The sequence below is a fragment of the Euprymna scolopes genome, chromosome 6, assembly GCF_053919585.1.
Source record: "Euprymna scolopes isolate OS-2025 chromosome 6, ASM5391958v1, whole genome shotgun sequence".
Classification (NCBI taxonomy): domain Eukaryota; kingdom Metazoa; phylum Mollusca; class Cephalopoda; order Sepiida; family Sepiolidae; genus Euprymna; species Euprymna scolopes.
The window spans coordinates 45,537,608-45,560,538 of record NC_136487.1 but is presented as its reverse complement, the minus strand read 5'-3'; the positions used below and the strand labels follow the sequence as shown (position 1 = coordinate 45,560,538).

Genomic DNA, 22,931 nt, shown 5'->3' with positions numbered 1-22,931 from the left:
ATCTAAAACCAAACTCCTATCTTTACATCATCAACGCTCTGATTCCTATCTGGCATCAATTGAAATGGATGGCTCTCGTCTAGGAGAAGCCCCATGTTTTGACAAGCTTCTTGGCTTGACCTTTACTCCTGATCTGAAATGGAACACGTACATCAAGTCTGTTGCCAAGGTCACTGGAAAGATGGTGAGATCCTTCTACCGCTCCAGAAGATATCTCACTACTGATGCAATTCTCTATCTATATAAAAGCCAAGTACGTCCAAGGATGGAATACTGCTGCCATATCTGGGAAGGAGCTGCTAAAAACAGCCTATCCTGCCTTGACAGAGTACAAAATAGACTTTGTGGCTTAGTGAGGGATGCCCTTTTCTCTTCGCTGGAACTTCTCTTCCACAGAAGAGACGTTGCGAGCCTATCTTTGCTTTATCGTTATTTCCATGGCAGGTGCTCGTCTGAACTCCAATCTCTGGTCCCCACTCGCCAATCTTTTACGAAAAACACCCATCTAACTGAATCCACTGTCAAAAACTTTCCCCACTCTTTATCTGTGCCTAAATCAAAACGTAGATTCCATGAAGAAAGCTTCTTTCTTAGAACTGCACGCCTGTGGAACTCTGTTCCGTCTGCCTGCTTCTCACCTGACTACAACCTGGATGTCTAAATATGCTATTGTCGAGAGAGTGACTCACTCCTTCCCGAACCCCAGAACCGAATCCTGATTATAACCCTAGACTTAATATAGCACACTCATGCATACCTATATAATTACTTGCATATTAATCCCGCCCGACTTCCACATCTGTGTATGTAATTATATTCTCATAGATGAACACTTCAAACAAGATATTTATCTTTTATTCATATTGGACACTCTTTCATGGGACATTTATTTAACAAGACATGGACTTTCTAACCTTTTGTTTTCATCCATACTCTTGGATGGATTTCTTTGCTAACACCATTCTCCTTCATTCCTCTTTCATCTGCATGTTAACGAAAATGATTCAATAAAGTTGTTTTAAATGGTAGAATGAGATTCTTTATCGCCCTATTAACTTTTTTATGGAAATCACCCCAGACAAAGCATGAAGCCACTTGATATAAGGAGCTACAAAAAAAAAAACTACAAAATGGAATAAGGAATAGAATTACATAAAAAGCAAAGAAAAGAAAAAGAAGAAAAGAAAATAAAATAAAAAGAAGAAAAGGATGGTATTCATTTGTAATTTAAATATAGTTTTGTAAGAAATAAGAATAGTTTGGGTTTGTAAGTTTGAAATAACATGTTCCTTGGTCTGTCATACTTGAGTGTGAAAAAATGTTGTTAGTTTGTAATGCTTAAGTTTGAAATAGTAGTTTCGTTGGTCTGTTATGTGTAAATTTAAAATAACATTTTATGAACATCCATGCATTTTTATAAAAGGATTTGTTCATCCATCAATCTATAACGTTCAACAATCATAGAGACCATTTCCAAATTATCTCCTCTTAATCATACTAGCCAATGAAGGAATGCACTCACCAGTTTCTGGAAATCAAAAGTCTAACTTCGTCACCATGGAGAGAACTGGATGTTGCCATTTTTGGGCTTGGACACCCAAATGATTTTATGTGGTTTTGATTAGCTGTAATCTTGGCATGCCTTTTACAAAGCTTTATACCATACTAGCGGGGGTACCCGGCGTTGCCCGAGTGTTTGCTTCCGGGACGGGGGGGGGAGTTTTAAAAAATGTTATGGTAGGTAAGTAGGAAGGATCAAACCCGGAGTCATGAGTAAAAGTAGGAAAATAAAGTGTGAAAAAAAAACAAAAAAAACATCTGCAACGTTAACAGTTCGGCCACCAAGAAAAGTCCATTCCAGTTGTTTAGGAAAAAAAAAAAAAAAACGACTACGGTAGGTCGGCGCGAACGTGAAAATATAATGTGAATTGTCCAGCACGCTAACCACTACGCCACAGAGCACTGCAGCTTAGTTTAGTGATTTTAAATAACTTGACATGAAAGAACTACGAAGCCAAACCGGTGTTCTCTTCTCAACTGTTCCTTGTGAACGATCCCCAAACGGTGTTAAGTGGTGGCAGGGGGAGGAGGAATTTATTAGAGAGAAAATATTTTACCACTTCCATTGATCTTAACCGATTTTGGCCGTGACTTCTCAGCAGAAAAAGTATAGAAATCTAAGATTATCGAGGAATTTGAGAAATAATAAGCCTATAACACACCTCAGATATTGTTCTGCCGTTTGTGCATATTATATTTGCATGAAATATCTTGATTTTTAATCCTATTAATGTCAAAATCAGACGGGGAAAAAATGAGTTCATTTTATTTATATAGAAGATAGAATAGATAGAAGAAGAAGAAGATAGATAGATAGATAGAAGAGAAGAGAAGAGAAGATTTCGTCAAGTCCTTTCTAGTCAGCCTGAAAAAAATCTCAAAATAGCTTGATTCAGATGTAAGTAATATGTACATATCCATTGCATATATATATATATATATATATATATATATATATATATATATATGTACATATCCATTGCATAAGCATTTCTCTCTCTACTCTTTAATCCTGGCATTACATGGTTTTATCAATTGTGTTAGGACATTAATGTAGTCTGTTTTTAGTAATTACGTCTGTGTGTTTCATGCCTTTATATATCATATCATATTGTTCTTAGGTTTGTCTGTGACAAATTGTCTACATCGGAATGAATATATATATATATATATGAATCCAACTAGTTCTTAAATATTGCCCTTCTACCTTTTTTTATTTCAACCGCCACAAGTGCACAAACATCTTGCTACTCTCTGGTACTGGCTATACAATATTTTCTAGCATTGACAATACAATAGTTTCTGGTCCTGGCAATACATGTTCTTTATTATGTTGGGACATTAATGCATTCTTTCACTGAGTAATTATGTATTTTTACCTCTTTATGTATCACGTTTTGTATGTCTCTCATATACTTGTTTTTGACAGACGAAGTGAGAATAAATGTGTATGTATGTAAACCCAACTGTTCCTTCCTTAATTATTACTCTTTTTTCCTTTTTATTCTAACTGCCACGCATGTACTTAAGAGAACAAAATGGTGGACGTGTGCTTCAGAGGGTTACACAAAAATATAAAAAAAAAAAAAAAAATAGAATATCCAACTTCACAGTTTCAAATATAGTGTTCATTGTTAAACTCATAGATTGAATGGACGCATCTTGATATCCGTTCTTGATTTTAATACTCCTTAACTGTTTTTGAATTCGCTCACAGGTGATTTATCAAGCAGCCATTTACAAAAAATCCGAAACAAAAGCTATTATACTGGCCGTTAAATCCGTTCAAGGTAAGATAAAACTGTCACTTTTATACTTAATATTTATTTTTTATTTTTGATAATTATGTACGACACATTAAGGTACTATAAATGTACGACAAGACACACAACTGCCAGTGCTGATTCTCTGTTCATGTGATATTTAGGCACGTTATTGGAGCAACCTGGAATTCTTATGTCACGAACAACAAGAAGCAACCAATTTTAATTTAAACAGACTAACATTTTTTTTTTTTTGTCTTTGTAAAAACAAACAAGTTTCAGACTGAGGAGCCGAGATTTACGGGAATCAAACAAATTGTAAATATATGTACTTTTCGTTGTGATTTTCCTTTTTCTTTTGCTAACCATTTACTATGAAAAAAAAAACACACGTCACTATAAAATCATTTACAATTTTAACAAAATAAACAAATTTTTTTCTGTTAACTTAAGTGAACATTTTTTTTCCTTTTTATGCTTGCCTTTTTTTTCATATTCCCCTAAGCAAAAAAAAAAAAAATATATATATATAACTTCTTTATTTTTATATTATTTAATTGGAATTCATTATTGAGATGAATATTATTTATTAATTTATTTATTGCAAACTATTATCCTCATCTTTCTTAGTTGTTGTTTCACGGCGTTTCAGCCAGCTATTCCTCTGGCTTTCGTCAGGTGGTAACCGCGACGGGATAGGAACTCTGAATCTCCTGACTGCATCCACTGCAATTACTGCCTTCCATCGTTATTGTCGTTGCACCATATTTTGGCCAAGTAAGCCTCTGGCCGGCTTTGGGTAGAATTGAAACTGCTATCTTCAGACAATTCTCACCTGGAACCGTTAACTTTACAGAACATGATTGAGTTTTACAAAGTGAAAGGAAAAAACAAACAATAATATCAATGTTTGAGGCATATTGTGTCAGGAAACCGGTATTTTCAGACAGCCTGATATCTTTAAGTATTAAATTTATAAGTAACTAAATGGCTTCACCTGCTCACTATCGGTTCACAAAGTTTTCTACTGTAAAATACTGTGGTGGGGGAATCACCTTCCAAATGGACTGTTCTATCCATTGACCTTTTGATCCCAGGTGTGGATTAAACACCAGAGCAACCCCCGGCTGCTCGGTGACGTTTACTCCTCTTTTCAGTTTTAACCATTTTACGTTGTTATTCCAGTAATACATTGTTTAAGCTCTATTCCGTGGTTCTGTTTTCTTTGTGGCTTATTGCAAGCCATAACAAATACTTAAGAGAAAATTGTTTAAATAATAAACATATCATTGTTGTAAATCGAAAAAAAAACAAAAAAAACAAACAAACAAAAAACGCTCACATTTATTCATATAGTTTGAAAAACATTTTAGTAATTGTAATACAAATCTATTTATTTCTGTTTGATAGCTCAACTAATCCTACTTCCAGTTCCGTTTTTACGACATTTTCACATTTTTTTAACGACATTCTTTGGTCCTTTTCTTTTTGAAAAAGAGGTGAGTTTCTCGAAATATTAAAAACTTCGACTATCCTAATTATTTCAAACAGTAAGCTCATATTTACTGATTTGTACTTTTGATTGTTTTTGGAAAATAAATGGATATACGAAGATAAAAAAAAAGCGACAAAACTTTCGTCCGTTTATTTATTTTTATTCATACATAACATCACTTCAGCACTCAGTTTCCTGCCTTATACTCCTTCAACAAAAGAAAGAATAATAAGTCAGTTTACTCCAAAGAATATGCCAAGAAAGAACACAATAGTGGGGCATAAACAGTTATTTTCCCTAGAGGAATTGAGCAATGACATTAGGGAAATCAATTACGTAGTAAAAGTAATAATGTGACGGAATGAGGAGAGGAAAGAGAAAAAAAATCTTTGCTTATAGAAGGCTCAGTAATATACATATTCGAATAAATATTTTTTTTCATTTAATTTTCTTTTCTTTTTTTTTTTTTGCATTCACTGTGATGTGCTGTTCTAGAATTCAGAATAGGGGCGTCAGCAACCGTTGGGGGAACTTTGCTTGAAAACGCCAGTTAAAATACACACAAAGCAAAATTCCCATATGTATTTTAATGGAGCTATATAGATCAAAGTAATTTGACTTTGCTTGCTACATAAAATAAAAATATTTTTAATCGTCCATTATAAATATATTAGTATTTGATAATTAATTGCAATCTGATTCTAAAATCAGAAAAAGTAGGAGATTTTGAAAATCGGAAAAATTGGGACATTTTGAAAATCGGAAAAAATTGGGACATTTTGAGGTATCGAAATAGGTATCAGAATGGGAATAATTTTAACCTAATTTCCGACTTTTTAAGACAGTTCTTTTACTTATTAAAAAAAATGGTAAAATTTAATTGGTACAAGTGAAAAATGAAGATGAAAATTTCACAAATCTTTGATATGCTACATAGATGGAAAACATTGTCGAATTAAAAAGAAAATTATATCCAGATTTAAAAGCAATTGAGAACTCTCAGCTACTCCCCTCCAATTAAATTCTATTTTTAAAGGCAATTTTAGAATCAGATTCAGTAATTGTATCAGAATCGGGAATTTAAAACAGAATATGTAATCGTGTGGGAATCAGGAAAAAATTTGGAATCGTCTCATCACTTTTTAAATTCCAATGACAAAGTCTTTATTCATATTTTTACTTGCTGAATCAAAAAAAAAAAAAATCGAATGTAATTCTTGACGATTGTTTCATGCAAAAACGAACAGGCAAGAATAATTGGCGCTTCCACACTATCAGAACAAAATGTTGTAGTTTATAAATGGAGTTTTCAGATAAAAACCAATGGTTTCTACTGATTTTTTGTCAATTCTAATAAATTATAATGTTAGCTTCCAAATTATGTAGTTGAAATTACCTGAATATTATTGAATTATTTAAAAAAAGAACATTAATCATGTTAGGAGGTGAAAAATTGCGGCCATCTTGTTTTTATAAAATAAATCGAAACGGAAAATTAGCTTCTTTTGTGATCTTCTGTGTCTTACATAAGCGATCGTTTTCTTCAAATTCTATTTCCGTAATTTTGGGATATAATCATAAAAATATGAGGTATATGTAGATACCATTGTTTTCATGTGAAATTCAGTTTTACGATTTCTAAAATTTCGTTCTGATAGTGTAGAAGCACCGAATAATTTTATGCATTTCCACAGAAAACAGTTCCCTAAAAGAATCAAAAGTTCCATTCATAGACAACCAGCCATTTTGTATTTGTTTTTTAATGTTAATATTCATCAAACAGTTCTGGTATATTTTCTTAAAATCTGTATATATAAAAGTGAACGTGTGTGTGTGTGTGTGTGTGTGTGTGTGTGTGTGTGTGTGTGTGTGTGTGTGTGTGTGTGCAGAATGGTTTCAACCAAACTACTTTGTTAATTTTTGATCTACAGAGTTTAAACTTGATATATGCGAGATATTCGGATCTGTGGAAACAATTCGATTTTGTTTTTAGCCGGAAAAATAGCTGCTAAGGGGTTAAAATTGAAAAAAAAATTGGAACTATGCATGTGAAATTATACATTTATAGTTTTAAGTGCGTTTATTTTTAAAGTTTGTATCGTTAGTGAATACTGCTAGAAAGCTAAATGTTTTGATTTTGTGTGTAACTGATGGCACTATAGTTGCATATTTTTAAACTTTTGAAATCACTACTAGATACTGAGTACAATATAATAATCGATTGGGAATTAATAATAAATACGAAATCTGCATGAATAAAAATATCATATTTAAGTGTACTGGCAATGCCGGGCAGTGGGTATAATATAATAATCAATAAAGAATTGGCTTTATAATAATAAATATAACATCTGCATGAATTAAAATGCCATATTTAAGTGTATTTTACGGCCTGCTAGTATATATACACAAACATATATTTCCATAGTGTGTGTGTGTGTGTGTGTGTGTGTGTGTGCTGTTATTAATTTAGATTCTTTACAGACTTACTAAAATCTTTGTTTAGTTGTATAAATATCAAAGACAAAAAGTTATCTGCCCTTGATATGAACACACAAACAAAGATATTAAAATTTCAGCTGAATTTTGTTCACGTCTTCAGAATGACTGCCTTAACCGAATTTTCGATCTACATTTCTGCTTAGGACTGGCATATGATTGGATCTCTCGGAATCTTTATTGGACTGATTCAGGGTTGAAATCCATTATGGTGTCTCGTTACAATGGTAATGATATTGTAAATCTTTTGTACCTGCCTGATAGCACCCTGAAAGCAATTGCAGTTCATCCAACCAAAAGGTAATGTCAATTCCAAAGCGTTTTCTTGTCCTTAATATAAAATTTTACATTGTTGTTATATTTACATACAAAATGGATTCTTCCGATAAGTATATAATACATTGACTATAATTTACTTAGAAAGTTAAGCGGCCAATCTACTTGCTGACTAGTATATACCAGACGTTTTTGAAAATCATTTCAACAGAGACTAGGCCAACTAAGTAGCCTTTTATCTGTCGGGCTGAGGAAGTAGTTCTGACTAGTTCTAAGAGTTTCGCCTTTTCGGGCCTTGCCTTCCCTCTTCAGGAAGAAGTTACTTTATTGCAAAATGCCTGAAGCACTCTTACTGAGGAATACTGATGTGGGCACTTAAGCAATTTTAAGAGGTCAAAGTGCACTTTACAGATATACATACAACTTTATATAGAGATATTCAATAAAACATGGAACTAAATAAAGAGAAAATAGATTCATAAATTTCTCAAGAATACTAAAAGAAAGTTGTTTTTTTATTAAAGCGACTTCCATTTTAAATACATGGCATTTAGACATTCAAAGGGTCCTGAATTGGCTTAGCATTACTTGCCTTTTGGAATCTGCTAAGAATTGATGATCCAATGAGACATAATTATAATAACGAGGCAATGAACTTGTAGAAAATTATTTTCATATGTCTAAAGAGTAGGATATTTTAAATTCTATCCAGGATCAAATCAACGAGTTCACTATGTGCACGCTTTGTGAAAAGTGTTGTAAGCAAAAAGTTCTTCTAAAAGTTCTCCTTCTCTCTACACCTTTAGTCCTTCTAACGTTGCCTTTGTCTCTAAAATTCCATTGCATCTAATAATTGTCTTTCCTTTTATGATTCCAGTTCTTCTAAAAGTTGCCTATGCGTCTAGTCCTATTAAAAATTGATTTTCTCTATACAATTACAGTTCTAATAAAAGTTGTCTTTTTTCTACGATTCCAGTTCGTCTAAAAGTTACCTTTGCTCTGCATGTTTGGACCTTCTAAAAGTTGCCTTGTCCTCTACGTTTCTAGCTCATCTAAAAATTGCCTCTCCCTCTATGATTTTATATCTTCAAAAATTATCTTTCCCTCTACCCGTCTAGTCCTTCTAAAAGTTGCCTTTCCCTTTATGATTTTATGCCTTCAAAAATTATCTTTCCCTCTACCCGTCTAGTCCTTCTAAAAGGTGCCTTTCCCTTTATGATTTTATATCTTCAAAAATTATCTTTCCCTCTACCCGTCTAGTCCTTCTAAAAGTTGCCTTTCTCTTTATGATTTTATATCTTCAAAAATTATCTTTCTCTCTACCCGTCTAGTCCTTCTAAAAGTTGCCTTTCCCTTTATGATTTTATATCTTCAAAAATTATCTTTCCCTCTACCCGTCTTGTCCTTCTAAAAGTTGCCTTTCCCTTTATGATTTTATGTCTTCAAAAATTATCTTCCCCTCTACCCGTCTAGTCCTTCTAAAAGTTGCCTTTCCCTTTATGATTTTATATCTTCAAAAATTATCTTTCCCTCTACCCGTCTAGTCCTTCTAAAAGTTGCCTTTCCCTTTATGATTTTATATCTTCAAAAATTATCTTTCTCTCTACCCGTCTTGTCCTTCTAAAAGTTGCCTTTCCCTTTATGATTTTATATCTTCAAAAATTACCTTCCCCCTACACATCCAACTCTTCTAAAAGTTGCCTTTCCCTCTACCCGTCTAGCCCTTCTAAAAGGTGTGTTTCCCTCTAACAATTTCAGCTCTTCTATAAGTTGCTTGACTTTTAATGTTCAGAGTCCTTTCTACTTTCTAAACATTGAAGGCAAAAAAAAAAAAAAAGAAAACGTTTTACAATCAAACAAAATGACAAACATTCACAAATGATTTCTCTTCATTTAGGTTTTTGTTTTGGTCAGACATTGGGCCCAGCTCGGCTTCTATTCAACGGATCAATCTAGATGGAAAAACAGGACAAAGATTCATTGTGAAATATCCAAATGTTTTGAAACCAGTAGATTTGGCCATCGATTTTCAGACAAACAGGTAAGATAAGTTCACACATGACAGCTTTACTAATTAGTCACCATTTATTAAGGCTAAAAGACACTCGAGGATGAGGGTTAATACAAGAATGGGGTTTCAGTTACATAATGAAGCATATTATGAGAGGATCAAGGTGATTAATTGAATGTATAAAATTTGATTACTTATGAGGATCGCTTATGACAAGTATCTGTTGACATTTGATTTGAAGATGACCGTGTTGTAAATCACAGAGAAACAATCCCATGGTAACGTGTTTCACATAAATTCTTTTCTTATTAAACAGATGAAGAAAGAAAGGAAACGTCTTATTTTATTTCATCTTATCTGTGGAGTATGCTTGTCCTGTTCAGAAGAGATCAACATATGCCAAAAAACTAAACTCAACATTGAACACCACCTGGAGCTTGATCACTGACTACCTAAAGCCTATCAACCTGAACAACCTGCACCTCCTTATTGGCATTGCCCCTTCAGTTATGAGGCAAGAAGTCACTAACGAAATAGAGATCACAAAAGCTGTCAGTGATGAACATGATCTCCTTCATGGACTTGAACCAACAGTTCCATTACTGAAGTCAAGAAGCTTTCCCAGCCATGTCGAACGTCTAACAACATCTAAGAAAGAGATTAGACTACAGTTATGAACCAGATGGCGAGAGAATGCCCCTCTTCCTGCTGACATAGAAATCTTCCCTTCTGTGGCCCTTCTTCCTAGTTCAGAAGCACCCTGACTCCTGAGAACAAGAATGGAGCGATCAAAGGTTGTTATGACCAAATGGTGCTACAAAACTAACCCAACCATCTGCGAATGTGGAAAGGAGCATCATACAATGCAACACTGCCTTGTTTACTTTCTAATACCCATAGGTGCAGCATGGAAGATCTTGTAGAATACAACAATAATCTTGTCTGATTACATGCTTAAAAAAAGAAGACCTTAACTTACAAGCAGGAACAAGAGATTTAATAATAGAGTAAAGAAAGACTAGCAATGCAACATCTTTTCTGTGAGAAAGAGGCTTTAGAGAACAGAAGGAATTATCCACCACTAGATTTTGAATTTGATTTTGTACTCTGTCATGGCAAGAAAGGTGTTACCAGCAGCACCTCTCCAGATGTAACAGCAGTACTTAATCTGAGGACGTATTTGAGATAAGCATGGAAAAGACCGCTAGAGATAGATTTTATCTGCTGGGTAGAATCTTAAAAAGATCTTTCGGTTGAAATGACTAAAATTGTGGGTCAATGCCTGGCATCCGGTGTTACAAGAAAGGTTTCCCTTTTCTTGTAAGTAAGAAAAACATTAAATAAGAAAATGAGATTAGATAGACCAAGGTTCGAACCTTGTAAGCAAGGTTCGGAAATAGGATCGGAAATAGATTCAGGAAGGAATTCGCATTGTTCAAATTAATATAAAATAGTAGATATGTTTGTGTGAAAAGAATTTTGCTTGCTCAATTCTTTTTATGAAAACTGAATTAAAATAAGGTCAGTTAGAAGACCGAACAATAGCAAACTTAAATATGTCGAAAAATAAGTTGAGTCGAAAAAATAGATTAGAGATATTCATTGTCTGCAGAAGTGGTTTGGAAATGTGCCGAACCAACGCATGTTTAGGTCATGGGACCGAGCACGTGGCCAGACACATGTATGACGTCATGGAGAAATTAATTCTCAATATAGTTTGCTAGTTTGAGACAGACAAGAGAGTCGGGTCAGGAGAGGGTCGAGAGTCGAGTTAGAGAGAGAGAGCTGACATCGTCAGAGAAGGCAGTCCCCCTTTTGGAAGCGAGGGAGAAAGTTTTAATCATATGGTCGACTTTGAATTCTTGGATGTTATCATTGCGACCAGTCGAATGGAATAAACGAACATCATCATGTTTTTGTAACTGGCGTCTTCGTGTTGTGTCATTCTTCAACAAACAAAGGTAATGTGTAATCTTAATGAACTTTGTGTATAACTCATCTTCTAAGAAATGTGTCCCCTCCCTCCTGTGATAAAAGAACTGATAACCCTCATCTCTAAAAATAGATAAGAAGAATCCACGAACTGTAAAATGTATAAATGTCTCTCTCTTTTCTCTGTCTCTCATCATCGTTCTATCTTGTATTAAATGTACCCTATGCAACACCGGTAGTATGCTCCATCCCCATGAAAAACAAAATGATAAGAAAATTGAAACAAAAGGTGACGTGTGGAGAAAAAAATGAATGTACACATATCCAAGGCAATATCTAAAACCTTTGCAAATGACATAAAATGGATGATAACATTTAATGCTACTAAGACAAAGCTCCTTTCCTTCAACAATTACAAAGTACCTTTCCAGCCATTGTTTGCCACGGATAATACAATTCTAGCAGAGAGATCATCATTCAAAATCCTCAGTCTAACATTCACAGGTAACATGAATTGAAACAAATATATAGAAGACATTGCTAAGGCTGCTGAAAAGAAGAAGTGCTCTATCTACCATGCTAGGAAAATACTCACAACTTCAAGTATCCTATATCTATTGTGACGTAACCCATAAATTGGATTACATAATTAATTAAAAATTGAAATATTTAATTTCGGGCCAACGAGAAATGCATCATTTTTTTTGTTATTTTATTTTATCACCGAGGCAAATGAACATAGTTTCCAAGAGAGAGAGGAAAAAGAGAGTATAGAAAAAAAAGAGAGAGAGGCTAAACCTAACAAGATAGAGAGAAAGAGAATATAAATATAGAAGAGAAGGAGAGAGGTGGGAGAGGCGTCCATTACATAGGCTAGCAGGTGGCCGATGACCAGGTCATTTGCTCAGAAACCCATCAACCCATGCGCGTTGCTAGGCAACGAAGAATAAAGGAAAGAAAGGACTAAGAAATGTACTAAGAAAAGAAGAGAGAGAGAGAGAGAGAGAGAGAGAGAGAGGGGGAAAAAGAGGAAGAAAGACCTTGTGGTACAGGACAGTTACTGCTTGGCCGGCGCGCCAAGGCGGGAGCACATGGAAAATTTTCCACTGCTTCACCCAGCGACAGATGAACAAAGATGTGGATACCCCCCTCTCCATCAACAGTGAAAGGAACGAAGTAATGCCTGGGAGAAACTCCATATTAACAGCGAAAGGAAAGAAATAATGCTTGGGAGAACAACTGGCGTCGGCAAAATATAGGATATTAATTTCACGAACACAGGAGACAGGTTCTCCGAGAATAACTGAAATATTGAATGGATACGATATAGGAATACTGCGTGCTATGAACTGTCACTCGAGGCGAATAAAATGAAGGTTGAAGTTCACTTTGAAAGTTAAAAGAAAAACAAAGGAGAAAAGAAACATAAAAAAAACGTGAGTTTTCTCTCTCTCATATATTATATCAACGAATTCATTTTGTCTGGACTGAAGATACATTTTTTTTTTGTTTTGATATATTTCTCGTTGGTGTTTTCACATAATAGATAAAAACACCCTTCCACACTCTTGTAATCTGTTTTTTTTTTAAATTTTATTTAAAGACATCCCCTCCCCACCATAGTTTAGTGTTTCATAATAAAATTTAATTTCGAAAATATAGTCACTAGTGTTTTTGTTTTGTTCCTTCTCGCGTTTTTTGTCGTGTTCGTTTCCCGTGTCTTTTTTGGGTTTTTTTTTTTACCCGTGTTATATGTGCGATAAAATACTTGTGTTTTGCTTTCTCGTAAATTCCCTTATTCCCCCTTCCCTTTTTGTGACGTGTTACAAAGATAAACGATATTTGCTTTTATCGTAAGTTTCCTTTCATACCCCTACGTCTATTTGTTACTTAAATCCCCACCTTTTATCGCATATGTTACTCTATATAAAGCCGCCATTCACCCATGCATGGAGTATTGTTGTCACATATGAGCTGGTGCATCAACCACTGGTCTCTCTCTAATAGTCTTGCAAGGGTAAACTCCTATCCCATTGCTACAATGTTGCATTCCTGTGCTGACATTCTTAATATAAATTGTGTTTTATTTTTGTATTCTGGTCTCTTTTCTGTAGATTAATTTGGTTGGATCAAATGACTGAATCTTTATTCACAAGCAGCTTCAATGGCAGATATCGAAAAATACTTCACCAACACAAATTCTATGGATCAAATTTACAAGCTCTGGCAGTTCTTAAGGTACTCTATTGGTTTTCTTATATTTTCATCTTTTTTCATTTAGACACACATGCGTGCACATATGTATATATATATATATATATATATATATATATATATATATATATATATATATATATATATATATATATATATGTGTGTATTTGTATTTATATATGTATATATATGTATGTATATATATATGTATTTGTATTGATATATATATATGTATATATATACACATGTATATATGTGTATATATGTATATATATCTATATATGTGCATATATATGCATATATATGTGTTTGTATATATATATATATATGCATATATATGCATTTGTGTGTATATATATATAAGTGAAAATTTATATATATATATATATATATATATATATATATATATATATATATATATATGTAAGTGAAAATTTAGAATTAAATTCAGTAAATTTTTAAAAATTTACGACAAATATATTATTCGACAAGCAATACAAAAATTAAAAGCTATTTCTTTAATCCTTTTCAGGCATAACTTCATATACTGTTGTCATCTTTGGGCTGGTGAATCTGTCCCATTTGAGGGTTTTTGCAGAAACGTATCTGTTATTTGATTGACCTCATCTTTTCTTCTCTGCAACCTTTCTCTCACAAAAGTGATGTTACTAGTCTCAGTTTTTTCTATAAATACTATTATGGTGTGTGCTCTTCAGAATAGTTTGTTCTATTCACTGCTTCCTTTGTTCCAGCTCGTTTGATTTGTTGGTCTAGTGGTTTTCATCAATTCGCTAATACATCTTCCTATTCTAGTAACTTCTTTCCAATAACTGCAGACTTGTGAAACTCTCTTCTGCTGACTGTTTTCCTCCTGCCTATAGCCTTCATCTTTTTCAAGACTAAAGTCAACAGGCATCTCCTGTCTTTGCAAGAATCATCTTTCATTCTTTTTAGCTCCGTACGTCAAGTAGAATGTCTGGAGTGATTTACATTAAAAAATAATAAATTAAAAAAAAATTCAAAAATCAGTATTTTGACATGCATTTGGTTTTATAAAAATATATAAGACAAAAGCTTTAGGGAAACAAACGTTTATTAACTGGACTTTAGTATATTAATGCATACATAATATTTCAAGTATAGTTTTGTTCATAGAGATTGGATAAACCATCCTATGGATTTTACTGTGTTTATGTAATAATACTCAATAGCAAATAGATTTAGCATAATTGTTTATTTATACAAACATTTTTGGCTTCATATGTGCACACATGTATAGTATGGCCGAAGCTTCACCAGGCAAAATATTCAATCAAAAATAAGTACCAACTCAAAGAAAAAAACATATTTCTAAACAGGGGAACTAATCTGACCAGAATTCAGCTAGTCATCCAACAAATTAATTTATATTTCATCTCTAAAAAAGAAAAAGGTTGACTATTTTGTTGAGAGTGTCAAACTTTAATGTGTTTTGTATCGGCAATTTATTTGTTCATATATCTACTCAACAGAAGTATCGAATGATCAGTGCTCGAACCCTTATAATATTTTACAGATAGACTAAGGATCTTTGTATATATTTACCTCCTCTTCAGATGGTTAGACACAAGGTCAGATGTGAATTTGAAAAGCCAGTTTTGCATATTAGCATTCCAAGGGTATTATCAAATTATTTGAGCAAGAAGATTATTATTATTATTATTATTGGCTCACATGGAGCTTTCACACAAGTCAACAAACGATCTGATTGGAAACCTGTGGTGTTCTCTGGAAGCTGAGTGACAACAAGTCTCCCCAGACGTCCAGTTCTCTCCACCTCCTTCGATAGCATTTGAAAATGAATTTGCATCATCGCAACAACCGCTTACCATTGACTTCTCGCTGGTAGTGGCCATTGGTTTATACTGGAATTTGAGTGGCACTCAGCTTCCCCAAGGTCCCAGTTCTCTTTGCGCTTGTCCAGCTGAGGTCTGGTTGGCGCTCGCTCCTCGGTCAAAATCCAAAATGTGAGGTCAAAACGTTGTAATCTCCAAAATATTGACACGGTGTGTGGATGAATGTTACATGAAATGTAACTTTGTGTGATGTCGTCTTTGGATGAAACAGGTATGTGAATTCGTCCCGGTTGTTGCTGTCATGTTAAATGTTTCTTAAATGTTTACAGACTGTCTATTATATGGACTGTTGTTATTATATACACTCCTCTTCTTCACCAAAGAACATTTGTCTAATTCTCCATCAATGGAACATTGCCTCCTCTCGTCGTTTGAAACCCTTCTCATGTTGTTCCCAAACATATTGTTCTGGCTCAAAAGTCTTGGAAGAGTTTTCTGTTGCTAATTATAAGGGGATTGTCATCCTTTTCTTCCTTGCTGTCGTCAAGGGCCGAGCGCTTTGGTAGTCGCCAGTGATCATCCCTGTCATCGTCAAATTCTGACTCTGAATCTTCACTAGGAATGGTCACTGATGTCATTTTTTCTTTTCCTGCAAATCCAGGCTCATACTTGCTTCTTTTTAATTGCCTTTATTCTGCTGTTTGGACTATCCTCTCAATGAATTTTGTGGATGTCAGGTTCTCTCCATACACTCTGGCCACTCCTTTTCTCTTTATCTGCTCTCGCTTTAGTTCAAGCATTGGAGAAATTTTCTTCACAAAGAAATCTTTGAAAGATGGATGCTGCCTTTTTGTAGCCGATTTCATCACTCTCTACAGACTTGATGGCATACAGTATTCTTTCTTTAGTGTACGGCTCCCTCTTCTTCACATAATTTCGCATTATTCTGAAAAACGTATGCTTTATATAAAAAAACAATAGTTAACAATGGTAAGTCTCAAATACAAGTTAACAATTGCTTCAAAGAAAGAAACAAAGAGTTTTCACCTAATGGAATCTATTTGAGAGTAAAAATACAACCAGGTATCACATTTATATCTTCCCAAAAAAGTTCGAATGTTGTACTTACTTGATAGGTTGATTAAAATCGATAGTATGCAATGCAGGTAAGAAAAACCTAATTCAAAATGGCTGACAACTGGCAGAAAAAAAAAGGGAGGCCACTCTACCAAGCAAGACTGACAGATTTGTTTCCCTTTAATTGTATAGGTAGTGGAATTCTCCCGGGGATGGAATTACCCCGGGTCACCCTACCTGTTGTGATAGGAGCAACTGGCATAATTAAAAAAAAAAAAAAAATCAAACAATCACTAAAAAGCACAGAATGCAACCATAAAAGAAACTACGTCTATACTTAAGAAGAGTCCTAGGATATAAATTAACCTTATAATAAATTAAGTTTGAGTGAAAGAAAAGATTCAAACTAACTGAAGTAAAAAAAAAAAAAAAAGAAGAAGAAAGAAAGATATCTATTATTAAAATGCCAGAAAGGGAATTAGTTATCATGACAACGATAATAAACTTTTTTTTTTAAGTGTTTGTCTTTTATGATTTCAGAATTATATTGTCTATTCTGACTGGCATTATGGCTCTACGGGTATTTACACAATCAACAAACATGACGGAACCTTGGTTGAAAGTCTGAAGGAAAGAGATCCAACCCTGGCTATGGTCTTTTTACATGCCAAAAGCCAACCTCAGGGATCAAGTAAGTATTTTGCTTTGGAAGCAAATATTCTTGAAAATAGTTTTTCCAATACACTTACACAGACAGTCATCAGAGGGTGTCAGACTTGAATTCTCTCTCTAGAGGGCGATATGATCTGTGATATAAAAAGAGATGCACGGAAGATTCTTTCTCTCTTTTTTATCTGACCTCAACAGATCATCTCTCTCTTCCCTGAGACTGTTTTTTTGACAACACTTTACAGACCCTCTCTCTCTCTCTCTCTCTCTCTCTCTCTCTCTCTCTCTCTCTCTCTCTCTCTTGGTCTGATGGTTACTATGAAAACACCTCTAACAGCATGTGTGCGCTCCACACAAACACATTATTCGGTATGTAAGACTTTCCTCTCTATTTTCACACACACACACACACACACACACACACACACACACACACACACACACACACACATGCAGAGACATCATTTCATCAGGCTATCATGATTACATTCTCATGGACACAATTTCATAGGGGATCCAATCAAGTTCACAAACAATAAATATTTTTTTTTTTTTGAGTTGTTACTTTGTTTTCATTGGTAATGTATGTAATTCATGTATTCAAACTCATCATCATTCTCTTCAAAACCTCTAAAAAACATTCATTCAATTCATCTTTGGCCCTTTTGACTAGACGCAAACAGTAGTATCTGTTCTGACATTATACTTTATGCTTACTGTCGTCAGTCCGTGAAGGAGAAATCCTTCTAGACGGAGCCATTTTAATTTTTGTAAGAGGCAAGTACGTCCTAGAATGGAGTACTGTTGCCACATCTGGGCAGGAGCTGTTCCATGCACCTATCCTGCCTTGATAGAGTTCAAAACCTTCTCTTCTTGCAACCTCTTTCCCACGTGCCTGTATCTGCTCTATCGTTTTTTTTTGGCAAGTGCTCGTCTGAGCTCCAATCTATGGTCCTCCCTTGCAGGACATCACAAAATACATTTGACTAGCTACAATCACTATCAACAATTTCCCCCACTCTCTATCTGTGCCTAAATCTAAATGCAGATTCCATGAACAATGCTTCTTTCTTAGAACTGCCCGCTTGTGGGACACTGTTCTGCTGGCCTGCTTCTCGGCCAACTACAATATTGTGGCCTTCAAGTCCAATGTAAACAAGTTCTTGTTGAACCGTCCTCTTAAATAATCAAATTCTGCCCGATCCACACCATTAACAATTACTACACTATCACCTTGCGTTCAATAACACTTATCGTTGATTAGCCTTTGAGCTTTAATAAGTGGTAACTCCCTTGTAAAATAAAAACAACAAAAAAAAAACCCCAAAAAACTGCATTTCTGTAAGGAGCTGGATTTTCCTCACATTAAAATCTGACATTGTCTCTAACTCTATCTTTTGCAGAGTTAGAGACAAATAAATAGGAGAGGCAAATAAATAGGGACCAGCTAAATGACCCCATATTTTGTATGTCATAAAGCGTATTAAGTAAATATTAGCAAAAATTTGATAATTTTACAAATTCATAAAATAAGATTATAGTTTTTTTAATGATTTTGAAATAAAATTTATATAAAAATGCTGTTGCTTATATGTATGAAAATAAAATAATAAAAATAGAAATGATATCAAACTATTATTTGCGTTTTAAAATCATCACAGCAATTAATAAAGTAAAAGGCATTCATTTTTTTTTATAAATATATTAAAACCTATACATATTTTTAGGAAATTGCTCGAGACAAGGCACTAGGAACTAACAAGAACGAAAGTTGATTATCACAGAGACAGCAAATGCCTATTGACCTTAGTCTTGAAAAAGCGAAGGCTGTAGATAGTAGGAAACCAGTGAGGATTAAAAGAGTTCCACAACCTTGCAATTCTTGGAAAGAAGCTACTGGAATAAGAAGCTGTATTAGAATAGGTATCAAAACAGTGAATTGATGGAGACCACTAAACCAACAAGTGAAACGAGCTGGAACAAAGGAAGCAGGGAATAGATCAGACGATTCTGAAGAATACATGCCATATAGTATTTATAAACAGATTGAAACTAACAACATCACATGTCTGAGAAAGAGGTTGCAGAGAAGGGATGCAGGTCTGTCATGCAATGTAAAATTTCATCAGTCTGTATGAACGGTTAACTTTTGTTACACAACCCATCTTTAACATAGTTGTACAGTTCTGGTAGTTTTCTTTTTTTTTTTTCATGGAAATCGCTCCAGACAAGGTATGAAGCCACTTTTTGGAAGGAATCACCAAGAACAAAAGATGATATAAAAACAGGAGATGCCTGTTGACCTTAGTATTGAAAAGACCAAGGCTGCAGGTAGGAAGAAAGTAGTTAGTAGAAAGAGAGTTACAGAAGCCTGCAGTTCTTTGAAAGGATCTACTGGAATTAGAAGCTGTATTACAATGAGGTATTAGAACAGAGAATTTGATGGAACCACTAGATCAATGAATCAAACGAACTGGAACAATGGAGGCAAGGAATAGATCAGACAATTCTGTAGAACACGTGATATAGTATTTATAAAAACATAGACACTAACAAAATCATCTTTGTGTGTGTGTGTGTGTGTGAGAGAGAGAGAGAGAGAGAGAGAGAGAGAGAGAGAGAGAGAGGTTACAGAGAAGATAGTATGACATAATAGTATTCATATAAAAGACTGAGACTAGCAACATTACGTCTATGAGAAAGAAAGAGTGAGGCCAATCAAATTACACTTTCTGCACTTTATCAAGAACCTTTAAATGAGACAGAGATTCAGTAGCCCAAATATGACACCAGCTCTCCATACATGGTCTGATAATAGATTTGTAGAGATAGAGAATAGTCTCAGGTGTGAGAAAGTGTTTAGAACGATAGAGTGAACCGATTTGGTGAGAAACAGAAAGAGCAATGGAACTAATATATGAACTTCAAGAAAGATTTGATGCAAAAGAAAGACCAAGATGTCTTAGAGTCGATTTGTCATTGAGAGCAGAGCCATCTATAATTCTATTAACGACAGAGTGTGAAATCTATCTCAGTATCTTATGACATTAATTATTAATGAATACAATAATTCTCAGTGTTTCAAACTAAAAGAGCTTTGTTTACCGGTAGGCATAAAATCTCCATTTTGAAATGATTGAAGCTTCAACCTCTCGTTTTTTACTCTCTAAATCTTTCTGATTGGATATATTTTTCTTTTTGAAGATTCGTGTGTTAAGAATAATGGCGGGTGTCAGCATCTCTGCTTGCCAAAAAGAAACGGTCACACTTGCGCCTGCGCCATCGGATTTCGTCTGCATGAAAATGGACACTGCACAGCAGGTATGAGGACATTTGTGTTTGTAATTTCAATTCGTCTTCCATTAAAATATCTTTATCTTTTTCGATTTAGTGGTCACATGTAAAAATGTCTTTTTTATGGAAATCGTTTCAGACAGAGCATAAATCTACTTGATATAAGGAGTTAAAAAAAAAGTACTACTTCAAGGTCAAAACTAGCCAAAGATAAATTTTAAATGGATAGAGTCCGATCCAAAAAAAAGAATTTATCTCCCCTTGATGAGAAACATCATTCATTGATTGTGAATGCAAAAATAATAAAGGGGGAGGGCTGCAAGTCCCTCCTGAAAATTCAGATACCTTCAATTTTTGTGAAATTTAAATAGATATTAAACATAAATTAATAAATATTCCCAAAATGTCAGTTTTATTGGAGTACTTTAAAGAGAATTTAAGGGTATAATATGGGGACAACCTCTCATTTGATAATTCAAATATACCAGATTGATATTAAATAATACCCATAGTCATTAGACACCAATTAAGCAACAGTCCCTGAATTTCAATTTCCTAAGTCTGGCCTCAGCAGACACGCCTTATCAAACTATCTCTCTCTCTTCCCTCGGACTGGCTTTTGACAAACAACACTTCACAGAGTGTCTCTGTCTGTCTGTCTGTCTGTCTGTCTGTCTGTCTGTCTCTCTCTCTCTCTCTCTCTCTCTCTCTCTCTCTTCCCTTGGTCTGATGATTACTATGAAAACACCTCTAACAGCATGTGTGCACTCCACACAAACACATTCGGCATGTAAAACTTTCCTTTCTATTTGCAAACACACACACACACACACACACACACACACACACACACACACACACACACACACACACACACACACACACACACACACACACACACACATCATTTCATCAGGTTTTCATTAATGCATTCTCATGGACACAATTTCATAGGGGATTCAATCAAGTTCACAAACAATAAATGTTTATTTTAATTGTTACTTTGTTTTCATTGGTATATGGATGTATTTAAACGCATCACGTTCAAGCCTTAAATTTTAGACATTTTCTAGAATCGAAATCATGTAATGGATTTTGATCAAAATTAGAATAAGGATTTTAGGCATAAAGTTAGTATCATTATATTTTAATTTTAATCTTCATGAAGCAGCATAAAAGTAGCACAAAGTTTTCTATTCTAGGAAATTCATTTTATCCACCCTGGGACAGGTGTTCTTTAAGTATATATATATATATATATATATATATATATATATATATATATATATATATATATATATATATATATATATATAATCATCCACAGACACTTGTTTCGTCACCTAGGACCTGTCACTGTAGCTACACGTAGCAAGATTCAAAACCAGTTTCTGTGCTCTACTAACTTAGCAAACAATTTTGTTAATAGAAATGTGAAAAATTACATATATGCCATGAGCATATAATGCAATGCTCTTTGTGTAAACAAATGGAGCTTAGGCGTTTGGACAATGCTTGATCATTGTTAATTCACATACCCATCTTAGCAGCAGCCAAATAGCATACTGGTTAGAAGCGCTGACTGTTGCCTTGACAGCCGAGTTTCAACACTGGCTTAAGGTAGTTGATAGTCTAGCCGCACTGAAGAGCTGCGATACAGCGAAACAGTCCATCTGTGGATAACTACACATACACACACACACACACACACACACACACACACATATATATATATATATATATATATATATATATATATATATATATATACTCTTTATTTGTTTTTACATAAGCAGTAATATGTTGCTAAACAATCCTGAGCATGTTTCGGTCAGCTAGTTACCAGTAACTAGAGATCTCTTCAGGCGATACAACTTATACGAAAGTAAAGTTTGCTTCTTTGTAATTACTGATAACTAGCTGACCGAAACATGCTTATGATTGTGTAGCAACATATTATTGCTTATTTAAAAACAAATAAAGAGTATAACCGGCTCTACTTCGGTATCGAGCACTCTTGTATTTATCTCATTAAACTTCACTGGTTACTTAACCTCTGGAAAACAATAATCTCTGATTATATATATATATATATATATATATATATATATATATATATATATATATATATATATATATATATATATATATAGAGAGAGAGAGAGAGAGAGAGAGAGTCTTGGAAGTTTCTTTAAAACTAATAAAAAAACAATGTCCTTCGTTGGATTTGTCAGTAAAACAATCTCCCGTATCTCTGAATAGTTTTACTTACATGAACAAACAATAGTACCAGTGTTCTTAAAGGG

At 34.2% G+C, this 22,931-nt stretch overlaps 1 protein-coding gene across 4 annotated transcripts in view; it reads left to right on the top strand.

Annotated features, from left to right (window-relative positions):
- Positions 1 to 22,931, top strand: part of LOC145277627 (uncharacterized) — a 171,076-nt gene that overhangs the window by 97,841 nt on the left and 50,304 nt on the right. For all 4 annotated transcript variants that reach the window (XM_080129183.1, XM_080129182.1, XM_080129185.1 and 1 more), the window contains 6 exons: positions 3,278 to 3,350; positions 7,464 to 7,617; positions 9,491 to 9,634; positions 13,651 to 13,774; positions 17,203 to 17,353; positions 20,536 to 20,652. In XM_080129183.1, coding sequence (XP_079985309.1) covers positions 3,278 to 3,350; positions 7,464 to 7,617; positions 9,491 to 9,634; positions 13,651 to 13,774; positions 17,203 to 17,353; positions 20,536 to 20,652 — 763 coding nt within the window. The remainder of the gene's footprint in view (positions 1 to 3,277; positions 3,351 to 7,463; positions 7,618 to 9,490; positions 9,635 to 13,650; positions 13,775 to 17,202; positions 17,354 to 20,535; positions 20,653 to 22,931) is intronic.